Raw genomic sequence first — 25,560 nt, forward strand, 5'->3', positions numbered from 1 at the left:
AATGAATACATAGGTGTGTACGTTTCACAAACAAAACACCCAACTCTTTAAAATAGGACAATGTCATATATTAAATTAGAATTACTTACCTGTGAACAGGGTTTCCTCAAATGCCATTGGTCAAGAGGGCCACCTTCCTCTGAAAAATTATACTGGGTGGGACACAAGCAATCTGCACATTGTGTCCACCTATGATGGTAGTGCTGGTGAAGGTGTTGGCAGTGACAACTTGGAGGTATGTTTCTTTTAAGTAAAGCAGGGCACAAGTCATTAGAGCAAAATATACATGCTCTGCATCCATATGTCAAAGAAGGTAGGTAGTCAGGGTGTTTGTCATGATTGCAGCACATTTGAGGGTCTTCTGTATGATTCATACAAAAGTCATAATGATTGTAACAGCTGTCTTGTCTTCTAGCGGAGGCAAAATGGTGTGTATGGTCGACAGAATGTCTCCTTAGATCTGGAACCATGGTCTGAGAAAGAGGATTGTCAGGTATACTTGGACAATTTTTTTTATTTGGTTTATCATTCACAGTGGAGTATGATGTGGGCCCTTTACTTACATTTTCAAAAAACATTCTTCTATCTGCAAAAGGTATTAGAGTATCTTCGTTATTCAGTTTTGTTATAAGTGGAAGTGTTTCTTCCACCTTCACTCCATTCCCTTTTCGTCCATTCTCCCTCCCAATGTAAGAATCTGTATTCAGTTTGTGCTCAGGAGACCATGTCCATTTGGAACCACTATTGTGACTGTAATTAAAAGTATTGTTTTCCAAATCTGAAAATTGGTGTGGAGACAGACGGGCGGCAGAAGGAAAATCAAATTTTTTTTCCTCATGAACTTTTTTATTTTGCCCTAAATTTGCTTTTTCTGTAACAGGACGGTCACTCATATTCTGCATCGAATTCCAATTCTTTTCGGAATCAAAAGACTGATAATTATTATAACAAGTATTGTCCTCATAGATTTGTTTATCAAGAGATTCAGCTGGAGTTTGACGTGACTCACATGAGTTTCCTAAAGTACCGACACTGCATACTTCACTAGGTAGTTTATCTTCTAAACTTGAAGAGTCTATGCATTCTACTGGTATTTGTAGGCTGCCTATGCTGAGTTCATCTTCAGTACTACACCTATCTGGACTACTAGGCATACTGGTTGAAACTGGTACCCACTCATTGAGTAATCTTTCAGATTTTGGTGCTCTATATATTGAATGTTGAATATTTTTTGCAGAGTATTTCCGTTGAATTTTATTTTTATGATCACCTTCATTTCTTTTTCGAAAGGCAGATTCTTGTTCATGTGTATCTGGACCACTGGACTTCCGCCATTCACTGCATGTTTTGTTTTCTGAAAGCAATACTTCCCTATCTTCTATAAAAGGCTCTATATTTTCTTTAATTGTATGTTTGTGAGTTTCCTTTTTATCATCAGTATATTCATCTTTATGGTGTGTGTAATCTTTGGAGTTTCTACGCATTCCAGAATTGAATCTTTTCACTTCTAAACAAAGTGCCTTGTTTTTCGGTGGTGGTGGAGGAGGGATTACCTCAGAACAACTTTCAAATACTTTGTCTTCCTCAGTAACAGAGTCTTCAACAGACAGCAGCACTTTAGAATCTTTATTCTTCTGAAGCTGAGCTTTTCGCCTCTGGATCTCATTTCTTAGGTTTGTAGCAAAGCGGTCACTTTTCCTTCTCATCTGTGCTGAACGATTACGAGATGAACCAGGTTTTTTAATTGGAGCCACAGATTCTATCTGCCCAGGTTCATTCTGTATTAATGTGTTAGTAATGCAGTTTGAGGTCACTGCACCTACATAATTATTTGACTGTGAAATTAGAGCATCTTTTTCTTCATTTGGCATTCTAGCTGATTTGTCTGAGGAGGAACAAAGATCTACACCACTAGTATGTGTGAGCTGCTCTGTTTTCTGGTGCGGTATTTTGAAAGTTTTTTTAGCACTGCATTTTTTTTCACTCTCGTCTTTGGATTTATCTGAAGTAAAGTGGCAGCAGTCTTCAGAAGATTTTAATTGCACATCATCTCTTGCTTGTAAACTGAACATATTTGCTTGAGTAGAAAAACGGCCTAAAGGCTTCCAGTGTTCACAATCGGAATCTTTATTGGTTTCTGTTGCCACGTGATCAATGCTACATGAAACCGCTCTGATATTTTTGCAATTAAATCCTTTTGTTTCCCTTTCATCTTCAGACCATTTCATTTTTAATTCATTGTGCTGGTTAGGTCGCCTCTCCTCATGTTTTGCACATGTATTGATCTCATGGACCCGATCAGTCTGCGAGCTCAGCATATAATATTGGTCAGATGACACATTCTCTGGTAAATGTACAGTACAACGCCCATTTGTACAGTGGCAAAAAGTCATTTCAGGACTATTAAACTGACCATCTTTTGTTGACCATATTCCAGGCATATGATATGAGTCATCTGGAGCTGAGGCCCTTCTATCATGGTTGCAAAATTGATTTTTGTTTTCCCTTAAGCTATCCCTGCGTATAGGAGGTCGAGGTGGAGAATTTATATTGTCCAAATTTGCATAGGGAAATATTGAAACTTTTTGAAAATGTTCATTTATTGATTGCCCAGAAATATCCACCTGCGACTCTACAGCACCTTGTCCTGTTTGGAGATATCGACTATCTTCTTGTTTATTTGAACCCAGAAAGCAGTTGATAGGAGATGATACATCCATTCTCGCTGACACTGTATAATCAGAGATGTTAGAGCTGGCAGAGAAAGAGCTATATGCAGAATCCCTTTTGTTTTGGTGCATGCCTGGGTCAAGGGGTGAAATTGTTCCTTCATAGTAATTCTGTCCTGGCTGATCAAGACTGTCCATGCTACCTATTGAGCTACTTTTATCCGTACTACAGTGTCTTGAGAGAATATTCCACTGTAAAGGATGTTCACTGTAACAAAAAAACAACAGCACAAGATTTTAGACTCCATCTAACCACTCTTGCCCCAGCAGTTTGACCCTTTCCAAAACACATATACTGGCCCTAAGGCTCCTCTACCTATCTCACTTGCCATGTTCTGGCCTCACCCACAGTAGAGCAAAAAAGCTATTATTTCTATCTATCTATCTGATATTCCACAGCACTCCGTTTAAGTGAAAAAAAAATTACGACAAATCACAGCAAGCCTGTAGCTAGTGAAATACACATTTTGGTTGTTTGGGTGATCTCACATCACTATTCTCATTAACCAAAACATTGTGTATTTTGTGTGCAGCACGTATGCTGTGATTTTTGTTGTGATGAAATTAACATGGATAAATTTTTTTCACTCTGGAGTAGTCTCTGGCGAGAAGAGTGATTAAGGGCCCTATTATACAGAGCAATAAATTGCCAGAATCCGTCCGATTATCACTCTTTGTAACAATAGTGACTACGATCCCTTTTATACATTACCTCTCTATGCTCCCGGTCTTTTCCTGCCCCCTGGTTGCTTCCTGGCGACTGCAGCTTTTAAATGGGCTCTGAGCTGACTGGCTGCTCAGCCAATCACTATCCACGGTAGACCCGGCCAGTGATTGGCTGAGCAGCCTGTCAGCTCACATAAGCCGCTCTGAAACTGCAGCCACCAGGAAGCAAGGACAGGAGAAGACCGGGAGCGTGGACAGGTAATGTATAACAGTTTAAGCCATGGGCTGCATGGACATCGGAGATCGTTTACATTATTGATCGGGCGGTCATTGGCCCCTCTAATAAAGCCCTATGACAGTGCTGCATTTAACTATATGCACTCCTGATTAGGATCACGTACATGTTAAAGGGCCAGCATCAGCACCTTGTGGGTGCCCGGGTGCTGGCTCAGGCTGCCAAGCGATGTATCCAAAATTCTGGAGTTTTATGGGGCATGCACTATGGAATTCCGGAACAAACACCCTTTAGGAAAAATCCTAAAGTTTGTCTGTGCCCAATACAACCCTATGGATCAGGAAATCGATACAGATTGTGTGTTAAAAAATCTGGATAGAATTTACTGAAGTGTGAAGGAGGTCTAAGACAATACCAGCTCCTTGTGGAATTACCTCTTCAAACATCACAGAGTACGCTCAGTAATGTTTCACATTTATCTCAAGAGGACAAAGCCTGTCTATAGGCATCTATATCCACAGGGCTTCCCACTATGTTCAGATCACTAAATGCTGTTAAAAACAGATCAGGCAAAATGGCACCCCCATAACAATGTACAAAAAATACAGTCAGAAAATAAAAACAGGTATAAAAAAAAAAAAACACCAACATTTAGCAACTGACTAAGTGATACATTCTATTTAAGTTACAGAATAGGCAGGACTAGGGCAATCATTAATGTATCCCAGGCATAGGCCAGGACGTTAATGCATAATAGCATACCTGAATCTGGGCCAGATGATGAAGATGGGAAAAAGGGAATATATAAATTTAGAAAAGACAACTTGTGAGCCACCAAAGGTATATGCTGCCTATTTTACCTGCGACTGCATCTGATAAGTGCAGTATTCTTTTGTATAGTCTGTCTGTGTAATGATACTGTCTGCAGATCTCATGTGTAGACCTAACGCCTTGCAGCAATATAATAGTTTACAGGGATGTTTGTCTAGTAGTAGCATATATTTGTCAGTGACTAAAAGCATGTGCATGCCAATTCTAACCTAGGGCACAAATATACCTTGTCCTGGCCCTGCATATTAATCACTAGGCTTCTGAAGTTACCTGGGAGCTCATAAACTCACCTAATTTCACTGCCAGAGTGCCAGGATATACTGAAAGCATCTGATGGGTACTGCATGTTTGCAACGTCTGGGTGGACCTCGGAGAGCTTGGCAAGGTGCCATGAATGGGGCCTGATTACTAAAGTACGCCTCCTAAACAACACAAAGATTGAATTAACAGGTTACTATACAAACCATTACCGTATAAAAACAAAATCAGCCAAATCCTAAAAGGTTACATTCACATATACAGATTTCATGCTACAGATATCAATGTAACTAAATTGTTATCAAATCTACAACTTTAAAACTCTACCTGTCGTTATAACTTTTAAATCAACAGTAGATGTGATATAAAGCTCTCAGAGAATGCAGTCATGTGACTGATGGATGCACTGAGCCGGGACACTGTATTGGTCAGACTTCATGTATTCAGTCTCTTTTTTTTCAAGAAGACTAAAAAGCCGCCTACAGAAAGCTAAAACTAGATCTCTGGAAGTTCAGCTTTGTTTTACTGCATGATAACAAAAAAAAAATAAAAAAAAATGAATGTATACTAAATACATCTGCTGTTGATTTACATTTTGAAAGTTGTAACGACAGTGACACTTTAAATATGCTTCAGATCCTGTTCAAGTGAATGTACCTTGAAAGAGAAAATAAAATACAAGACAGTTACACATGTGAAGGTAATAAATATTCTCTGCTACAGTTATAACATAAAGCGTCTGAAGGTAAACAAAAATGGCTTAAATGAGGGCAGCAAAAACTAATGACAGAAATGCTGAACAGATCAGTGTATTACTTCCATCATTTTGTTCAGCCGTTCTCCTAATATGCAGGAGACTGTGATTCTTGCCCTGACAACAACACCCCCCCCCCCCAAATCCCCGCCATCCAGCTGCTGATTGACAGTTGACAGTTATTCAGGAGGATATCCCTGAATAAGCTGCACAGAATAATAGGTAATACATCATTCTTTTGCGATTCTCTGTCACTAGTTTAGGCTACCCTTAGATAGGACAGTATAAACCTACTGACAGATTCTCTTTAACCCCTTCAAGACAGAGCCCTTTGATGCACAAAGTCAGATTAATGCAATGTTCCGCCTCGCCTTCTAAGAGCCATAGCGCTTTTATTTTTCTACTTATAGGGCTGGTCGGGGGTGTCATTTTTTGCACCATGATCTCTAGTTTTTATTAATATCATATTGGTGAAGCAGAAAAATTTTGATTGCTCTTTAGGAATTTTTTTGTGATATATAATTTAATAAAATCAGCAACCCTGGTGCGACAATTCCGCTCGCTACGATATGTAATATATTTATTTAATTTATATTTTTATAATGGGCAAGGGGGTATTTTAAACTTTTATTGGTAGGGTGTTTATAAGGGTTTTTTTTTTAATACTTAAAAAAAGTTTTTAAAACACTTTTAACACTGTAATATATGCAATCATTAGATTGCATATACTGATCTATGCTATGCCATAGCATAGCATAGATCAGTGTTATCGGCGATCTATGTATAGAGCCTGCCTGAGAGCAGGCTCTACACATAGATCGCCAATTCGACAGGATGGACGTAGGAGCTTACCCGCGCCTATCGGAACATGCGATCGGGACTCCCGCAGCACGGCGTCACTGAGCACCTTAAACGCCGCGATTGCTGTATATCGCGGCGTTTAACCCTTAGGGGACACAGCCAGTTTTCATTTTTGCGTTTTCGTTTTTCCCTCCTCGTGTATATAAGGCCATAGCGCCTGCATTTTTCCACCTAGAGACCCAAATGAGCCCTTATTTTTTGCGCAACTAATTGTACTTTGCTATGGCAGATGTAATTTTTGGCTAAAATGTGCCGGGAAACCAGAAAAAAATTATATGTGTGGTGAAATTGAAAAAAAAATGTTTTTTTTTTTTATTTGGGGGGGGGGGGTTGTTTTTACTCCGTTCACCCTGGGGTAAAACTGACTCGTTATATATGTACCTTAAGTTGTTACGATTACAACGATATGTAACATGTATAACTTTTATTTGATGGCTTGTAAGAAATTAAAACCTTTTAAAGAAAATATATGTTCCTTCAAATCGCTCCATTTCCAGGCTTATAGCGCTTTTATCCTTTGGTCTATGGGTCTGAGTGAGGTGTCATTTTTTGCGCCATGATGTGATCTTTCTATCGGTACCTTGATTGCGCATATATGACTTTTTGATCGCTTTTTATTACAATTATTCTGGATTTGATGCGACCAAAAATGCGCAATTTTGCACTTTGGGATTTTTTTGCGCTGACGCCGTTTACCGTGTGAGATCAGGATAGTGATTAATTAATAGTTCGGCCGATTACGCACGCGGCGATAGCAAACATGTTTGTTTATTAATTTATTTATTTATTTTTATTTATAAAATTGGGAAAGAGGGGTGATTCAGACTTTTATTAGGGGAGGGGATTTTGTGTTATTAAAAATACATTTTTCTTTTACTTTACACATATACTAGAAGCCCCCCTGGGGGACTTCTAGTATATGCACTCTGATCTCTCATAGAGATCCATGCAGTATAGTTATACTGCATGAATCCATGAGATCGGTGTTCTATTGCTTTTGGCTGCTGCAGCCAAAAGCAATAGAATGCCGAGCCGGGATCAGCGCCATTACGGCGCAGACCCTGGCCCGGGATGGATGCGGGGATGGCCCCCCCGCAATCGCGCCGCACTAGACCACCAGGGATGGATATGAGCAAGTATTTAGAAGCAGCTGTCAACTTTGACAGCTGCTTCTAAGTACTTAATTAGCGGGCACGGCGATCGGACCGTGCCCACTAATAGCCGCGATCCCGGGCTACATGCAGCACCCGGGATCGCGGCAGTTCAGAGGGGGGGTCGCCGTGCGACCCCCCTCTGAACTCCCATAGCGGCACGAGGACGTTCAGTAACGTCCTGGTGCAGCTATGGGTTAAGGGGTTAAAGGGGTAGTGCGGCGCTAAACATTTGTTCACAAAATTACATATATTACAAAGTTATACAACTTTGTAATGTGTGTTATGTATGTGAATGGCCCCCTTCCCCGTGTTTCCCCCCACCCACGCTAGACCTGGAAGTGTTGGTGCATTATACTTACCGCATTCGTGTCGACCACCGTCCGCCATCTTGTGACAGTGACGTTGTCTTTGGGAGACCGGCCGAAACGCTCCATCCGTCCCTCATGCCGCATCACCAGCTGCTCAACTGTGATTAGCTGAGAACAGTTATGCTCAGCCAATCGCGGCTGAGCAGCTGATGACGCTGAAGAGGGCAGCCGGCACTCAGGACGCTCGGAGGGATTCGGCCCGGCTGCCCGAAGACGACATCGCTGACTGAAGATCGGAGACGAGTCGGCACGTGACAGGTATGTATAGCGCACCACACTTCCGGGTACACGGGTGGGGGTGTAGGGACACGGGGAAGGCGGTCATTCACAGACATAACATACATTACAAAGTTGTATAACTTTGTAATGTGTGTTATTCTGTCAATAATTCTTTACCGCCGCACTACCTCTTTAACCCCTTAACGACAAAGGGCGTATAGGTACGCCCTATTGCCGGTAAGGGCGCTCTGAACCGCGGCGGTCCCGGGTGCCGCTTGTAGCACGGGACCGTAGGCATTAGCGGGCACGGTCTGATCGCCATGCCCGCTAATACAGTAATCAGATGCAGCTTTCAAACATGACAGCTGCATCCGATTACCGGATCCAGCGTCTCCCTGGTGTCTAGTGGCGGAGATCGCTCCCCCGTGATGTTATCCCGGAGGAGAGATCAAAAAGTCGTATATGCGCAATCAAGGTACCGATAGAAAGAACACATCATGGCGCAAAAAATGACACCTGACACAGCCCCATAGACCAAAGGATAAAAGCGCTATAAGCCTGGGAATGGAGCGGTTTTAAGTGACGTATATTTGTTGACAAGGGTTTGAATTTTTTACAGGCCATCCGATACAATATAAGTTATACATGTTATATATCGTTTTAATCATAACGACTTGAGGAACGTGCATAACAAGTCAATTTTACCCCAGGGCGTATGGCGTAAAAACACATTTACCCCAAATAAACAAAATGCGTTTTTTTTTTTCAATTTCACCACACTTTGAATTTTTTTCTGGTTTCGCAGTATACTTTATGCAAAAATTCAGCCTGTCATTGCAAAGTACAATTAGTGACGCAAAAAATAAGGGCTCATATGGGTTTCTAGGTGGAAAAATGCAAGTGCTATTGCCTTTGATGCACAAGGAGGAAAAAAAACGAAAACGCAAAAATCGAAATTGGCTCTGTCCTTAATTTAAAGCCAATGTACCATAAGGCAATATTTTTTTTTAATACAGTAGTAGATCGGAGAAAGCATCCCCTAGGTGCATTCCTTTTTTTTTTTAAACTCTACCTGGTTCCCATGCTTGGCTTTTCTTTGGCAATGCACCGTCCAGGCCAGCCACCCCAGTGGGATGATTTCCCCTCCCCCCTGTGACGTGGCTCAATTGACTCTATATCAGCATATTGGCATTGTTAAAAAGAACATTGCCATTAATGGACATGATCTCAGAAAGGAGAACAACAGGAATATGACCATTAAAGGAACCAAATCAGCACAATTGTACTGATTAGGTTCCCAGCAGAGTACTTTTAAAATCCTATAAGTTTTATTTTTTCACCTATGGTATGGCTATATGGGATGTCATTTTTTTGCACCATGATCTCTAGTTTTTATAACTATCATATATGTGTAAATCGGACATTTTGATCACTTTGTATAAAAAAATTTTAACCAAAAAAAACCCAGCAATCCTGACCTCCACCCCCCCCACCCCCTTCGCATTTACACTGTTAACTCTACAGGAACACCATTGTTTTATTTTAATATATCAGCCAATTACACAAATTTTTTTTTTTAAAGTCAGTTTCTGAGGTCACTTCATAGCACTGTACAAACTATTGGTGTATGGGTACAGCATGGGTCATCTGGTGACAGGTACCCATGCCATACCTGTATGGCAAGGGTCGTTCAGGGATTAAAGTAGTGGTGTCACACTTGTGGCCTTCCAGCTGTTGCATATTTACAGTTCCATCTCTGGCTTTGGAAGTCAAGGTATGGTGGGAACTATAGTTTTGCAACAGCTGGAGGGCCTCAAGTTTAACACCTGTGGTTTAAAGCGACTCTGTACCCACAATCTGACCCCCCAAACCACTTGTACCTTCGGATAGCTGCTTTTAATCTAAGATCTGTCCTGGGGTCCGTCCGCAGGGGATGCAGTTATTGTCATAAAAACAACTTTTAATCCAGCATCGCTGTGTCTAATGGCCGGGGCTTACATTTGTATATGCATTAGGCTGGCACACCCTCTCTGTCCTTCCTCCCCACCCTCCTCATCATTAGGAATGCTCCAGGCAGATTGCTTCCTATTCCCCACCTGTGTGCATAATGAATGCATGGGCTGGATCGTTAATACACCTGTGCAAAGCTCAAACAGCAGTAAATGTTCCTGGATCATTCCTAATGATGAGAAAGGTAAGGAGGAAGGACGGAGAGGTGGTGCCAGCCTAATGCATATACAAATATAAGCCCCGGCCGTTAGACACAGCGCTGCCGGATTAAAAGTTGTTGTTTTTTAAATAACTGCATCCCCTGCCGAACAGACCCTAGGACAGATCTTGGATTAAAAGCAACTATCCGAAGGTACAAGTGGTTTGGGGGGGGACAGAGTCGCTTTAAAGAGAAAAGCGGTAAGCGATTGAACCCAAGGGGAGAACAACAGTAAAGGGATGTAAGTTACTTTACTGGAATCAGCTGATTTGTACTCCTTTATATACACGTATGTGGTACATATCTGAATATTACCAACTTTGCTTCATGACACAACCCCTTTTAAGACTACATATAACACACCAGTCTTAATAAATTCTCCCAATTACCATTATTCTATTTGCACCAGATCATCATGACAAAGTCATCCTTAAGTCCTTTTCCTTTGTAGGGCGTTTCTACAGTCCTTGGCATTACAAAGATATCCCCTGTGGTAGTGCCAGTGCTGGCAGCTGGGTTCCTCAAATGTCACACAAGTTGTATAAACACCAAATGGAAACTGCAGACAATTAGCAGCACAGGAGAAACTAACTCACACAAATCTATGCTGGACTATATCCAAAGTCCAATAAATTCATCTCCCTCTATGTACATAATTCTTTAAACTGACACAGTCTAATGCCTCTAGTATTGATACAAAACAAAAATAATGCTATAGAATCCCTCCATAACTGTGTAACAACATACTGTTCAATACACAGTGCCTGTCGTCTTCTAGACAGTATAATCACACCTTTATTGCATTCAAAAACCTGTTGCTTATGCAGAACATGCATAGATTTAAGCAAACTTTCTGCCCACAGAAATTTCTATAATAAATCTGCCATGGGTGAAAATACTCAGATGGATTCAGGGTAAAAAAGTAGCTCAAGCAGCTAATAGCAACAAACAGGACTATGTTCCTATCTTTTAGAGTTGGTTTCTACAAACAAAAAAATTTACGAGAACAAATTGTAACAAAACATTAGTGGACTGTAAGAGGTGCTTTATCATATTATGAAATATACCGATCCTAATATAATATAATAATACAATAAAATAATATAAATACGATAAAAAATCATCGTTACAGTCATTAAAAACAGTTGAATAGTCCAGTAAAAAGTAAAACAGAAATGACATAAATACTTAGATGTTTTCTCAACAGGCATGATATAAACATAACATTTGTTTATTACTCACCTAGCAAATAAGAAAAAGGTAGGAAATTCAGAGCTATTAACTCAATTTCATTTTAAATAAAAAAATATTCCAAAGAAATAATATATGCAACTAACAAATGTAAAACGCCTTTTTATGAGAGGAATTTTTCCAGTGACTAAGAGGAAGAATGAGGTAGGCTTCTGTTTAACTCCACAAAAAGGGATGCTGAAGATGTGGCCTATAAAGCATATAAACCCCTCCCAGACATTCCTCAACCTTTCAGGAAAAGCAAAGGAAACAAAGGAGAATTAGAGATAAGAGTGGGATATTAACTAACACATGTAGGTTTTATCCATCCACTGGAAGTCGCAATATATTTGCATGAAAATATGATACACATGATGAGAATATACTAATAAATATGTTTGCCACTAGATAAAAGCATTATGCCTATTCGATCTCCATTCCCATAAACTTCAATTTCAAAGGATACATTCCATTGGCTCTCCCTCATCTCCCCAGCATAGGAAATCACTAGCAATTATTCAAGCAGACAGGAAGCGAGCCAGTCCAACAAATAATACAACGTTTATTTTTACAGAGAACTCTAAGGGGAAAAAAGTCATGGAACAATACAGAGCCTTACCACACCTAGATGATTGTGGGAGCCTGGACAGTGCTAAGCTATAAACAAAATATAGCTGTAATAGTCCATAACTGCCACTGGCAAATACCCATCAGTATTCTCAAAGCCTCACCTTCACTAAGAATTCATCAAATTGTCAGGATAAAAAACTTATAGCAACATGCCTTGAAAATACAGTGGCTACACAAAATAAAAATAACTCCTGACATGCCACATAAAGCGATATTAAAGCGACTCTGTACCCACAATCTGAACCCCCCCCCCAAAATCGCTTGTACCTTCAGATAGCTGCTTTTAATCCAAGATCTGTCCTGGGGTCCCTTTGGCAGTTATTGTCCTAAAAAACAACTTTAATGGTGCGTTCACACCTACAGGATCTGCAGCAGATTTTCTGCAGCAGATTTTATTTAAATAACTGAACACAGCATCAAATCTGCTGCAGATCTGCTGCAGATCCTGTAGGTGTGAACGCACCCTAAGGGTAGCTTTACACGTACCGTATCACAGCTCATTTTCTGCTGCAGATCCGCAGCAGATTTGACTAAATGAATGAACACAGCTTTAAATCCGCACTGTAAAATCTGCTGCAGATTCGATGCTGTGTTCATTCATTTAGTCAAATCTGCAGCGGATCTGCAGCAGAAAATAAGCTGCAATACGGTACATGTGAAGCTACCCTTAAACTTGCAGCCCTGGCCATGGCCTAGAGTGACTATGCATTAGTCTGGCACAACCTCTCTGTCCCTCCTCCTTCCCGACCTTCTCATCATTAGGAATGCCGCAGGCAAATTTTCTACTATTAATCACCTGTGTCAGCACGGCACATGGGCTGGATCGTTAAGGCACCTGTGCAGTGTTAACTGAAGAGGAATAGGAAATATCCTGCCAGTAGCATTCCTAATGATGAAGACGGTGGGGAGGAGGGACGGAGGGGTGGTGCAAAGTTAGGGCATGGATACTCTAGGCCACGGCTGTTTAAAACAGGGCTGCAAGTTTAAAACTTGTTTTTTTAGGACAATAACTGCATCACCTGCCGAACGGACCCCAGGACAGATCTTGGAGTAAAAACAGCTATTGAAAGGTACAAGTGGTTTGGGGTGGACAGATTGTGGGTACAGATTCGCTTTAAGTATTAAGTGAGCGAGCGCTGACCTGTCAAGACAGCGCTCGCTTGCTCCTCATTCCCTGCTCGCTGCCTGTGCTATTACATGCAAAGTCACCCAGTAGGGAGGAGCATGGGCAGTCTGCTGCCGCTGCTCCTACTGTTACACGGACTGATGGCCTGCAGACCGTCACTATTGTTGTCGGTATTTTGATAGGTCATATTTTAAAGACAACCATCAGCTGACAACGTGAATTTAATATGACCTATTACATCCTACAATTATCGGCCGAAACAGATGACAACTTTCTCTACTATAATATAGCACATGTGCCCCAGTGTATTGCCCCCTTACTGTATAATAAGCAATATCCCTCAGTGATGAAAAACAAAAAAACAATCAGTCATCAACCTGAAAAGAAATGTGGGCTGAGCACCACTGTGTCCTTGTCATGGCAGGGTGGAAGTCTAACATGAGTTCCCACTACTACATTTGTTATGTGGACTAGTTTTTAGATCTAAAACACTACCAAGAATGTCCGTCATATTAGAGTGTCTCAAAAGGGAACTCTCATGGAGATCAAAAATCTCTTCATATTATCCCCTTATTTTGGAACAGAACCATTAAGTGGGCCAAAAAATAGCATCAAGTATACCCCATATGGGACATATAGTTTACTTATGACCCAGAAAGAATTGGATCTGATTTTTTTTTTTATTTGGGAAAACTTTTTTTTTTAAATGGAATCTCACTGATCACTACTAATCCCCCAGTTTTCTTCTCCCACTGTTCACAGGACCAGTAGTAGTTCCATCAGAGAAGGAATTCAAAACAGTGAGTGAGTCTGCGGAGCAAGAGCGAGATTCTATCATCGTCTTCCTAATCAGTGCTGCTCCTCACAATGCTCTCCCTGCAGACAGACACTTGAGCTTACATGGAACCATGTAGGACATGGCAGGTAGAGGCCTAGAAGATTAGTATGCAGGCTCAATGCATTAAGCTACATCAGTTCCGACAGCCTCTTTCTTCCATGCACTCCTCCATAGGGATGTCACGATATCAGAATTTTGAGTTCGATACCGATACCATCTTTTTTTTTCCGATACTCAATACCATTTCGATACTTTTGAAAAAAAGCACTTAAAATACAAATATAATGACATCCCCCCCCCCTCACCCAGACTGTGGGTATGATGCCCCCATGCACCACATTTTTATTTATGTGACTTTTTGATCCCTTTTTTTGTTACTTTTAATGGTTCGGACAATTCCGCATGCAATGATGCCAAATGTTTATTTTTTTACATGAATAAAAGGGAAAGGCGGGGATTATTCTGAAATTTTTTTTAATTGTCATCTGCCTCATAGGGGTTTTCGCCTTCCCCTGGATCAGCACAGTAGGATTTCCCTAGGTTTTTCTTTACACTTTTTAATTCCCTTGTACCTCCCAGCATACCTTCTTGTGCACTACAACTCCCAGCATACCTCCTTGTCCACAAAGAGGTATGGTGGGGTTGTAGTACACAAGAAGGTATGCTGGGAGGTACAGTGGTGCAGCAGCAGCCTCTCAGCACAACAACTCCCAGCATACATCTTTGTGCACAAGAAGGTATGCTGGGAGTTGTAGTGCACAGAGGTATCCTGGGGGTTGTTGTGGTGTTAGGAGGCTGCTGCTGCACAACTGCAACTCTCAGCATACCTTCTTGTGCACTACAACTCCCAACATATCTTCTTGTGCACAAAGAGGTATGCTGGGGGTTGTAATGCACAAAGAGGTATGCTGGGAGTTGTTGTGATGGGAGGCTGCTGCTGCACAACTACAACTCCCAACATATTTCCTTGTTTGTTATAACTCCCAGCATACCTTCTTGTGCACTACAACCCCCAGCATACCTCCTTGTGCACAAGAAGATATGCTGGGAGTTGTAGTGCACAAGAAGGTATGCTGGGAGTTGTAGTGGACAAGGAGATATGCTGGGAGTTGTGTCGGAAGGCTGCTGCTGCACAACTGCAACTCCCAACATCTTCTTGTGCACTAGAACCCCCAGCATACCTCTTTGTGCAAAGAGGTATGCTGAGAGTTGTAGTGCACTAGAAGGTATGGTGAGAGTTGTAGTTGTGCAGCAGCAGCCTCCCGATCCCAGCATACCTCCGTGCACTACAACTCCTAGCATACCTTCTTGTGCACAAGCAGGTATGCTGGGAGGGGACTGGCCGGCGTGAGGGACCGCAAAGTGCAGCGGCAGGTCCCGGGGGACGGAGGGGAGGGGTGGATGAAGGGCTGGACTGGCGGTGCAGAGGTGGCTGCCGGGGCTGACAATGGGGGGCAGGACTGGAAGGACGCAGCCGCGGCGGGGGAATAGTTAAATAACTGCCACCCGTAATATCGCGGGCTGCAGTCATTAGCAGTGGGGGCCGCTCCATATACAGCAGACTTCTGCTGCATATGGAGTGGCTCGGGGGGGGCTCTGTCTTTATCCACACCAGGCCTAATAGTTCGTCCCCAGTTTTTCCTGTTGAGATGCAACAAAACAAAGGCTTCATTTGATCACCTGCACCCTACCAGGGGGACCACTTGATGTACTGATACTTAAACCCATAAAGAATTTGGCATAACTGGGCATGGCCTGAGCCACGTTGCAGTGATCCTGGGTTGGGTATTAAAGTCTCCTCCAATGTGAAAGGTATTGTACAGAAGGATACATTTCAGAGCCCGGAATTTAATCCATTAGTGACCACCAATAAAACTTTTCACATCGGACACAAATGGGCCTTATTAGGATACATACACCTTTTTACGGTGTGATCAGAATAAGAATTGGACGCACTCCTGTGCCAGCATCGCAGGGGATAAGTTGTCAGTATGACAGCTGATCTCCCACTGGAACTACCTGGGAGGGAAGAATCTTCAGCTTTGGGTAGTTTAACCAAGAAGCTGCTGTAGTTCCCAAGGTAGCATTGCAGTCACTAACACATCACTACAGTGATCTCCTAATAGTGCAATGGTGGGTACAGATGTAGGCTTTGTTAACATCATCCTTGACGCGATACAAAGCTCATAAATAGTGGTCTGTGCCTGGGACAGTAACAGGCTATTATTATTAGACTGGGGAGGGCCAACATAAGTGGCTATTCTCACCATTTGTCAGGCTATTACTACATCATCTGTATCAGGATGGTTATAAAAAAACAGAAGAGACCCCCATGCTTCATTTATTTATTTTAAAGAATAAATTGGTGCCCTACCTATTTTCCATAACCAGTCCACCACCCCTGCTGTTTACTTGCTAATTAACCCCTTCACGTGCAGAAGGAATGTTCATATACGTTCCTGACTGTGAGGAGTTTGATGTGTGCGGGACTGCTGCAGTGAGAGCGGCCTCACACACATCAGTGTCCCGGCAGTCCACAGATCAGTATATGCAGTCTAATGATTGCATATTATACTGAAAAATAATAGTGTAAAAAAAAAAAAAAGTAATACGTTTTTAAAAGTATTAAAAAACCCTTATACCTCCTCAATAAAAGTCTAAAACTACCTCCTTGCCCATTATAAAAATAAAACAATTTAAAAAAAGAAACGAAACATATAATACTGTATATCGTAGCGTGCAGAATTGTCTGATCTATTAAAATAGAACATTATTGTTCCCGCACGGTGAAGGTCGTAAAAGGAAAAAAACAACACACAAACACCAGTATTGCTAATTTTTTAAAATTATATAATCAGAAAAAATTTATTAAAAAACGATCAAAACTTCTCTTTTACATCAATATGATATTAATAAAAACTAGAGATCATGGCGCAAAAAAAAAATTACACCCCAACCAGCCCTGTAGGTGGAAAAATAAAAGTACTATGGCTCTTAGAAGGTGGGGAGGAACATTGCATTAATTTGACCCAGATATCTGGGCATCAGTGGGCTCTGTCTTGAAGGGTTTAAGAACAACAGCCTGTCCACCATCTTTGCTATACAATAAGATTCTTTTCTGGGATAGAGAATTTTTTTGGCTTTTCATTTGTAATTAAGTATTTTCCTATTCAATTTGTAGGACTTCCATTCTGTTATTCCCCAAATTGGGAGAACTTGGAAAGAATAATTCTTCCGATACCCTCATGTGCATATTACCACTGGCAGGCACCTGGTACCAAAAATGAAACATTTTTGACATTTTGCAACTTGAAAAATTATATAAACTCTGATGTCCAGTGTGTTTTCAAACAAGCGGCTAGTTACCATGGATACCATCTGTTTACCATTAGCTATACATGTTGCTGTAACTTTTACATTAACATATGGTAACCTTAACAACCGCTCAAAAGTACCTGGACTCATTGATGATGTGTGAGTGTCATACGGGGCTTTAAGGGCTATTAGTGCCATACACAGGTTTAGGGTTATTGCTGAGGTTCAGATTCGCCTCAAACAATCTGGTGCAAACCAAACTTTTTGTCAAAATTGTGTAAACATACCAAACTAAAGTTTTGAAAAGTCTGCCCATTTTTTGCAATGTGTCGTTCAACAAGCTTAGGTGAATGGTTAAGACAAGAGACAGGCAAACTTTTTTTTAGTTTACATGGACCGAATTATTTGAGGCAAATCCGAACCTCAGCAATGACCCCAAACTGTATTTAAATTTGATTAGTTCATGCTGCTTTGACATTTGTGGCATTTAATATTAAATATTTGAAAAAGAAAAATGTAATTACCTCCTGACAATCATTCGGAGAATCTTGTATGAACCCTTGATCAAGATCAAAGCTTCTTGTCGGGAACCATGTAAAGGTATTCCATTAATATTTACTAACTCATCACCCACTTCGATTTTTTCACACTTTTCAGCTTTTCCTCCATCTTCAACCTGTCCAAAAAAAAAAAAAAAAATTATATATATATATATATATATATATATATATATATATATATATATATATATATATATATAATTCATTTCACAGTTGGTTTGTTAAAGTGCATTGTCCCAAAAGTTAGTGGTCAACTACAGAAAAGCAAATATATGTAAATGTGGTTCCAAACAAAATCATATATATTTTCTTTTCAAATTGATAAGCCGATTATGCGTCTAGTAAACACCACAGACTGGCTGTGGTTGTTGGAAGCCACCATGGACAATACCACGTATAATGTGATAAACATTGATGGACTCAAATGGGACAGAGCAAAAAGATGTAAATGAATGAATGAATCGAGAAATGTTAAAGGATGTGCTTTGAAGATAATGGCATGGAGAGCCATAAATTAGACATAAACCAGCCCCTGCTGTGTACTTCAAAGCATACTTACCACCACATGTAGATGAGCAGGTTTTACTGTTTTGGGATAATAGGCCCAATGTAGTAATCAAAAGGAAAGGACTATCCAAAGGATATTTATTCTATCCAAAGGATGCTACTTACAGATGGTGTTTACCAGTGACTTCCTGCATTATGCCACACGGGTACACCATAATAAGTAGGGGCTCTATGAAGAGTGCTCAGAAGCGGAGCTTGCTTTATAGAAGCTGGAGGACCGACTGTTATCTGCAGCAATCGCCCTGCTGCCCACCATTAATTACTTAAACACCGCTATTGTGCCATATAAAAGTCAGTGACAGGAGCTGTCACTGACCAATCTGCACCCCCGCAGTGTGACTATCCTTTTCATTGACTGCAGGAGGTACAATACTTAACAGCGTGCAATCCCATTAGCAGTCCAGTCAGAGAGTCCCCTAAAGACACTTAAAGCGACTCTGTACCCACATTCTGTCCCCCCCAAACCACTTGTACCTTTGGATAGCTGATTTTAATCCAAGATCTGTCCTGGGGTCCGTTCGGCAGGGGATGCAGTTATTGTCATAAAAATAACTTTTAATCCAGTAGCGCTGTGTCCAGTGGCGCCGCAATGATGAGGCGACCTGAGTCGTCTGCCTCAGGCGGCGCCACCAGATGTCATCATTGGGGCGGCATTCAGTGGCAGATTATAATATGGGCGGTTCGGGCGGCCGCCCACATTATAATCCGCCACTGATTGTACCATTTACCGGAGACCCCCGCGCCCGGACAGCATCTGTAATTAGATGCTGGGAGCGGGGGGAGACTGTATTCATAAGCGCCGCGCTGTAATGAATCAGCCGCGCGGTGCTGTTACTACAGCGCGGCGCTTATGAATACAGTCTCCCCCGTCCCAGCATCTAATTACAGATGCTGTCCGGGCGCGGGGGTCTCCAGTACCAGCATTCCACATCCGTGATCAGTCAGGATCACGGAACGTGGGAACGCAGCCTTAGTCCCCCGGCTGATGTGCGGCTGCCGGGGGTGTCCCGTCCTGTCCCCGGCAGCGCGCGCATCAGAGAGCTCCCCGTGCGCTGGAAGTCAAAGCCACAGTCGCACGGGGAGCTCTCTGATGCACGCGCTGCCGGGGACAGGATGGGACACCCCGGGCAGCCGCACATCAGCCGGGACCAGACCAGAGAGGCTCGACGGGGGAACGGATGGCAGGTGAGTTATGTGCTGTTTTTGTTTTATCTGCTGTGCAGGGGGGGGACCATCTATAAGGGAGGGAAGAGGGGGACCATCTATAAGGGGGGGAAGAGGGGGAACATCTATAAGGGGGGGGGGGAAGAGGGGGACCATCTCCTAAAAGATCAGCACCCTCCTCTCCTGACCTCCTCTGTGCTGCTGTGACCTCCCCTATACGATCAGTCCCCTCCTCTCCTGACATCCTCTGTGCAGCAAGGGACCAAACATTATGTTTATTGGGGACAGCAGTGGGGGGGGGGGGGCGCAGTAGTGGATTATAATGTGGGCGGATTGACGGGGGGGGGGGGCGTCATCCTATAGTTCGCCTCGGGCAGCAGAGAGGCTAGAATCACCCATGGCTGTGTCTAACGGCCGGGGCTTACATTTGTATATGCATTAGGCTGGCACACCCTGTCTGTCCTTCCTTTCCACCCTCCTCAACATTTACTGCTGTTTGAGCTTTGCACAGGTGTATTAACGATCCAGCCCATGTTCATTATACAAACAGGTGAGTAAGGCTGCATTCCCACGTTCCGTGATCCTGACGGATCACGGACGTGGAATGCATGTATCGGAGTCCCCCCGCTCCCGGACAGCATCTGTAATTAGATGCTGGGAGCGGGGGAGACTGTATTAATAAGGGCCGCGCTGTAATGAATCAGCCGCGCGGTGCTGTTACTACAGCGCAGCGCTTATGAATACAGTCTCCCCCGCTCCCAGCATCTAATTACAGATGCTGTCCGGGCGCAGGGGGACTCCGGTACATGCATTCCACGTCCGTGATCAGTCAGGATCACGGAACGTGGGAATGCAGCCTAAGGGTGCGTTTACACAGAAAGATTTATCTGACAGATTTTGGAAGCCAAAGCCAGGAATGGATTTGAAAAGAGGATAGATCCCATTCTTTCCTTTATGACCTGATCCCTGTTTATAGTCTGTACCTGGTTTTGGCTTCAAAGATCTGTCAGATAAATCTGTCTGTGTAAACGCACCATTATAGGGAGCAATCTGCCTGGAGCATTCCTAATGCTGAGGAGGGTGGGGAGGAGGGACACAGAGGTGGTGCCAGCCGAATGCATATACAAATGTAATCCCCGGCCGTTAGACACAGCGTTGCTGCATTAAAAGTTATTTTTATGACTATAACTGCATCCCCTGGTGAACGGACCTCAGGACAGATCTTGGATTAAAAGCAGCTATCCGAAGGTACAAGTGGTTTGGAGGGGTCAGATTGTGGGTACAGAGTCGGTTTAAAAAGTGTAATAATGAAATAAAAAATGTTAAGACATTTTTAAAAGATACATTTTTAAAAAAAAAACTTCAAAGACAACTTGGCCAAAATGTATTTTTAAATATGTTATTACATAAGCAAAGTTAGAGAAATTCCTAATGTACACCAATTATGGGAAATACACATGTATCGCTATTTTCCTCAATTTAGTAGATCAGGCAGTCTTAAATTTCTCTAAAAAAAAAAGTGATGCCACGACTCGGGTGTATGTACCTTAAGTGTCTAGCAGGGGTACAGTATATGTAGAAATTTCATGTAAAAAATGAAAACATTTTCTTTTTACATGTAATTTCAATGTATACTGCGCCCCCTGCTGCACACTTCCACAAATTCCACAGAGAATCATTAAAAAACTAATCTGCTTTTATCCAAATATCTGAAGAGGCAAAGATCAAGGGGTTGAGGAGTCTAGATCTTGGATAAAAATACATTTTGGTAAGTGTAAGGTGCCAAGTTGTTTGTGTTATAAGCCTAGCAAGCTTTGTTTATAGCTATGAACACTGTACTGCTGGATGTCACCTATAGTGGTGGAGGAAGTACTGTATGAAAGATTGTGTCTTTAGAAGAGTTTTCCATTTGAATAGGTTGGGTGTGTTTTGTGTGTGTCCTGCATACTAGGGCAGATACTGATTAGGTTACGCCTAGTCTTGGGTGGTATTATACAGCCCAATGATCATTGTAAGCTAGATCGGCGCTCGCTTACAGAGCCTATTAAACAGCTCAAGAATCATTAATCGTTAACAATGTTTGTGCAGCTCTTGCTTTATAAAGAAAATAATAAAGATTATACTTACCTGTATATGCTACCCCAGTATCCTGCTGCCTTTTCCCATGTTCCCCGCTAATGAAAGCCTCCGCTGAAGCTTCTGAGGCCCTCTCTAAAATAACAGGCTGATCAGCCAATCAATGAATTAGACAGTACAGAGCTGAGGCCGGTGATTGGCTGAGCCGCTTGACAGTTGAGAGACTGCTCTTGGGCTGATGGACTGTTTTTCTCTTAAAAGTACATTAAGGGTAAATTCACACGAGCGGATCCACTGGGAGTCTCGCATACGAAATCCGCAGCTAATCCCCAATACACGTATTAATAATAATAAGAATACTACATGTATTGCGGATTAGCTGCGGATTTTGTGCGTGAGACTCCCGTCGGATCCGCCTGTGTGAATTTACCCTAAAAGTTATTTAGATGTGTCTATATAATGTATTACCGTTATCTGTGCAGTTCTGCCACACTGGTAGCTAATTAAAATCCAGGAAGTGAAGAAAAATGGCCTCTGTGCCAATCCACATTGTCTCCTGCTCTCTCTGCTCTCCCCCCTCAGGATTCCATGCCTCTGACTCACATTGTGTTTGCTAAGCACAGGCTGATGATGCAGACAGGGGGCAGGGTGTGATGTCACAGGAGGCTTGGCTGGATCCCCCAATCCCCTGAGTGATTCACCATCTCTGACCAGCCAGAAGCAGCGGCTGCTACTTCACTAATGCAAAAGTCTGCATTGAAATTAGGGCTATGTTCACACATCTTGGAGTGTCATTGCAGTACTGCAGCATCTGCACAAAAATGGTGCAGTAACACAATTAAATAATGCTACACAGCACAGAGTATCCGATCTGGCCCTGCCAATCCCACCTGGACAAAAAACAAGGCATACACAGTATAGCCCATGTAAGATAATATGGGATAAAGTCCTTATTATGGGGCTCAATGTCAAAGACAAAAGATGCTTGATCAAAATCTGTGCGTGGAAATAAAAAGAAAAAAAAATGTAATTCAAAAAGTTATTTACTTTATTCCAATATCAGCGTTACAGGTAGAGAATACAGCGTGCTGTGTGGTGTTACAGGTAGAGAATACAGTGCGCTGTGTGGTGTTACAGGTAGAGAATACAGTGCACCTTGTGGTGTTACATGTAGAGAGTACAGCGTGCTGTGTGGGTGGGACCACAATGAAATTATAAATTACTGCAAATAATTCAGTAACACAATGAAACTACAATGTGTGAACACAGCCTAGATGTTCTGCAACAGATTTGGGCAGGGAATGGGAAGGGTGGAGGACTGTGATGAACAGCTGAGGGAAAGCAATGCATTCTGGAACCTGCAGTACTGAGTGCAACTGCTCAACCAGGAAGTACAGAAACACAATAAAGAACAAAGACCCCAAAAACAAATGGGTTTTTGGCAGTTTCAAAACTGGGATAGACCGTTAAGCAATGCTATATGCTTCTGTAGCAGGTTCATTTTTTTTTACCTCTACCTGGAGTTCCCCTTTAACACAATGCTAAATGTACAATGGAAAAAATGGATTGTACAAAGCTAGCAAAGAAATTAGAGATATTGAATTGAATGAAATATCTATGCTCATTAAAATAGTAGAGAGATGTGAGCTAAAGGCTGGCTCAAACAGGGCCCATATAGTATAATATATTTAGAGAGCAGCTAAACTGGAGCGGCAAAATCCCAGTGGTTTAGAAAGGAGCATCACATCCTGTCGCTCGCTCACTTCACATAAAGTGTAGGTGTGAAGTGACAAATGTCAGCAGGGTCTCATCTATTGATGGGGGTGGTGTGATAGACACTGTGGCTTTATGCGATTGCCCTCCAGCACTCATTGTCCAGGACAGGCTTCAGTTGTGCAAAGTTATTGGAGAGTGTTACAAGAAGTCACCAATAATTTTGTCTAATCGATCACACTCTGAAGTGAAGCAATATCAATTGAATACCAGAGATTCCTGGTCTCTGTGCCAAGCTTAGCTCCCAGTGCCACTCACAGCACAGTTATTAACCCCTTAAGGTCAAAGCCAATTTTCATTTTTGCGCTTTTGCTTTTTCCATTTTATGTTTAAAAGTCCATAGCGCTTGCATTTTTTCACCTAGAGACATATATGAGCGCTTATTTTTTGCGAAACCAATTGTACTTTGTAATGACAGGCATTATTTTTCCATAAAATATGCAGCGAAACCGGAAAAAATCATTTGCGCTGTCAAATTGAAAAATAAAACAAATTTGTTTTGATTTCGGGGAGTTTTGCATTTACGCCGTTCGCCCTATGGTAAAACTGACTGGTTATGCATGTTCCTCAAGTGGTTCCGATTAAAACGATATGTAACATGTATAACTTTTATATTATGTGATGGCCTGTAAAAAATTCAAACCATTGGTAACAAATATACGTTACTTAAAATCGCTCTATTCCCAGGCTTATAGCGCTTTTATCCTTTGGTCTATGGGGCTGTGTGAGGTGTCATTTTTTACGCCATGATGCGCTCTTTCTATTGGTACCTTGATTGCACAAATACGACTTTTTGATCGCTTTTTATTACATTTTTTCTGGATTTGATGCGACCAAAAATGCGCAATTTTGCACTTTGGAATTTTTTTGCGCTGGCGCCGATTACCGTGCGAGATCAGGAATGTGATTAATTAATAGTTCGGGCGATTACGTGCGCGGCGATACCAAATATGTTTATTTATTAATTTATATTTATAAAATGGGAAAAGGGGGGTGATTTGGACTTTTATTAGGGGAGGGGATTTTTTATTAATTAAAACACATTTTTACTTTTTTTTTTTTTACATAAACTAGAATCCCCCCTGGGGGACTTGTATATAGACAGCACTGATCTCTCATAGAGATCAATGCTGTGTATATACACAGCAAAGATCATTGTAATCGGTGATAGATTGCTATGGCCTGCTGGGATCCCGCTCTGAACCCCCCCCTGCGGCACCATGACGTACCAGGTACGTCATGGGACGCTAAGGGGTTAATATTGGCATACATAAATGACAATTATTAAGGTGCAGAATTAAGAATCAAAGAACTACAGCATATCTTAGGGGACCGAGACACTAGAGGTGAAAATGTTTTAAAGGGGTTATCCAGTGCTACAAAACATTGCCACTTTCTTCCAGAGACAGCCACACTCTTGTCTCCAGCTAGGGCAGGATTTTGCTGCTCAGTTCCATTGAAGTGAATGGAGCTTAATTGCAAACCGCACCAGAACTGGAGACAAGAGTCGTGTTGTCTCTGAAAGAAAGTGGTCGTGTTTTTTAGCACTGGATAAGCCCTTTAAGGAGGTCTAAGTTTAGGCAAGGTGATGATCCAGTAATGTTCTGTAATAGTTATCTGCCCCTGAATTAAACTGTTTATAGATGTCCAGACATGTTTTAGGATTATGCCAATTTTTCCGTACCCAACGGTAAATCAATGTAATGTAGATTACACTACAAGAATAACTCTTTCGCGAGAAATCTATCAATATATCTAGGGTCTGGTGTTTACAGTCTAGAGACAAATATAAGACATCAGGAAATATATCTATGGTGTACAGACCTGGGAGGAAGCCAAAAGATCATTCACTGCAGCAGGAGATTGACAGCATTGAGCATGAGGAGAAAATCTCCACCCATAATAAAAAGAGTTCACAAAGACAAGTGAGGAGATGGGTAACAGGGAGGATGATCCTGGTACACAAAGTCCCAATGCGAACAAAGGAGAGACAAAGG

General features: G+C 41.9%; 1 protein-coding gene across 4 annotated transcripts in view; it reads right to left on the reverse strand.

The window, feature by feature from the left end:
* Positions 1-25,560, reverse strand: part of SHROOM4 (shroom family member 4) — a 75,146-nt gene that overhangs the window by 28,077 nt on the left and 21,509 nt on the right. For 2 of the 4 annotated variants that reach the window (XM_069986622.1, XM_069986621.1), the window contains exons 2-4: positions 17,948-18,099; positions 4,752-4,883; positions 90-2,937 (exon numbers count right to left, since the gene is read on the reverse strand). In XM_069986622.1, the coding sequence (XP_069842723.1) occupies positions 90-2,937; positions 4,752-4,883; positions 17,948-18,099 (3,132 nt within the window). Of the gene's footprint in view, positions 1-89; positions 2,938-4,751; positions 4,884-11,526; positions 11,676-17,947; positions 18,100-25,560 lie in introns of those variants that run through there. The other 2 variants (XM_069986623.1, XM_069986624.1) reach the window with 2 other exon arrangements.

This window comes from Dendropsophus ebraccatus, chromosome 10 (assembly GCF_027789765.1).
Source record: "Dendropsophus ebraccatus isolate aDenEbr1 chromosome 10, aDenEbr1.pat, whole genome shotgun sequence".
In the NCBI taxonomy this organism is placed as follows: domain Eukaryota; kingdom Metazoa; phylum Chordata; class Amphibia; order Anura; family Hylidae; genus Dendropsophus; species Dendropsophus ebraccatus.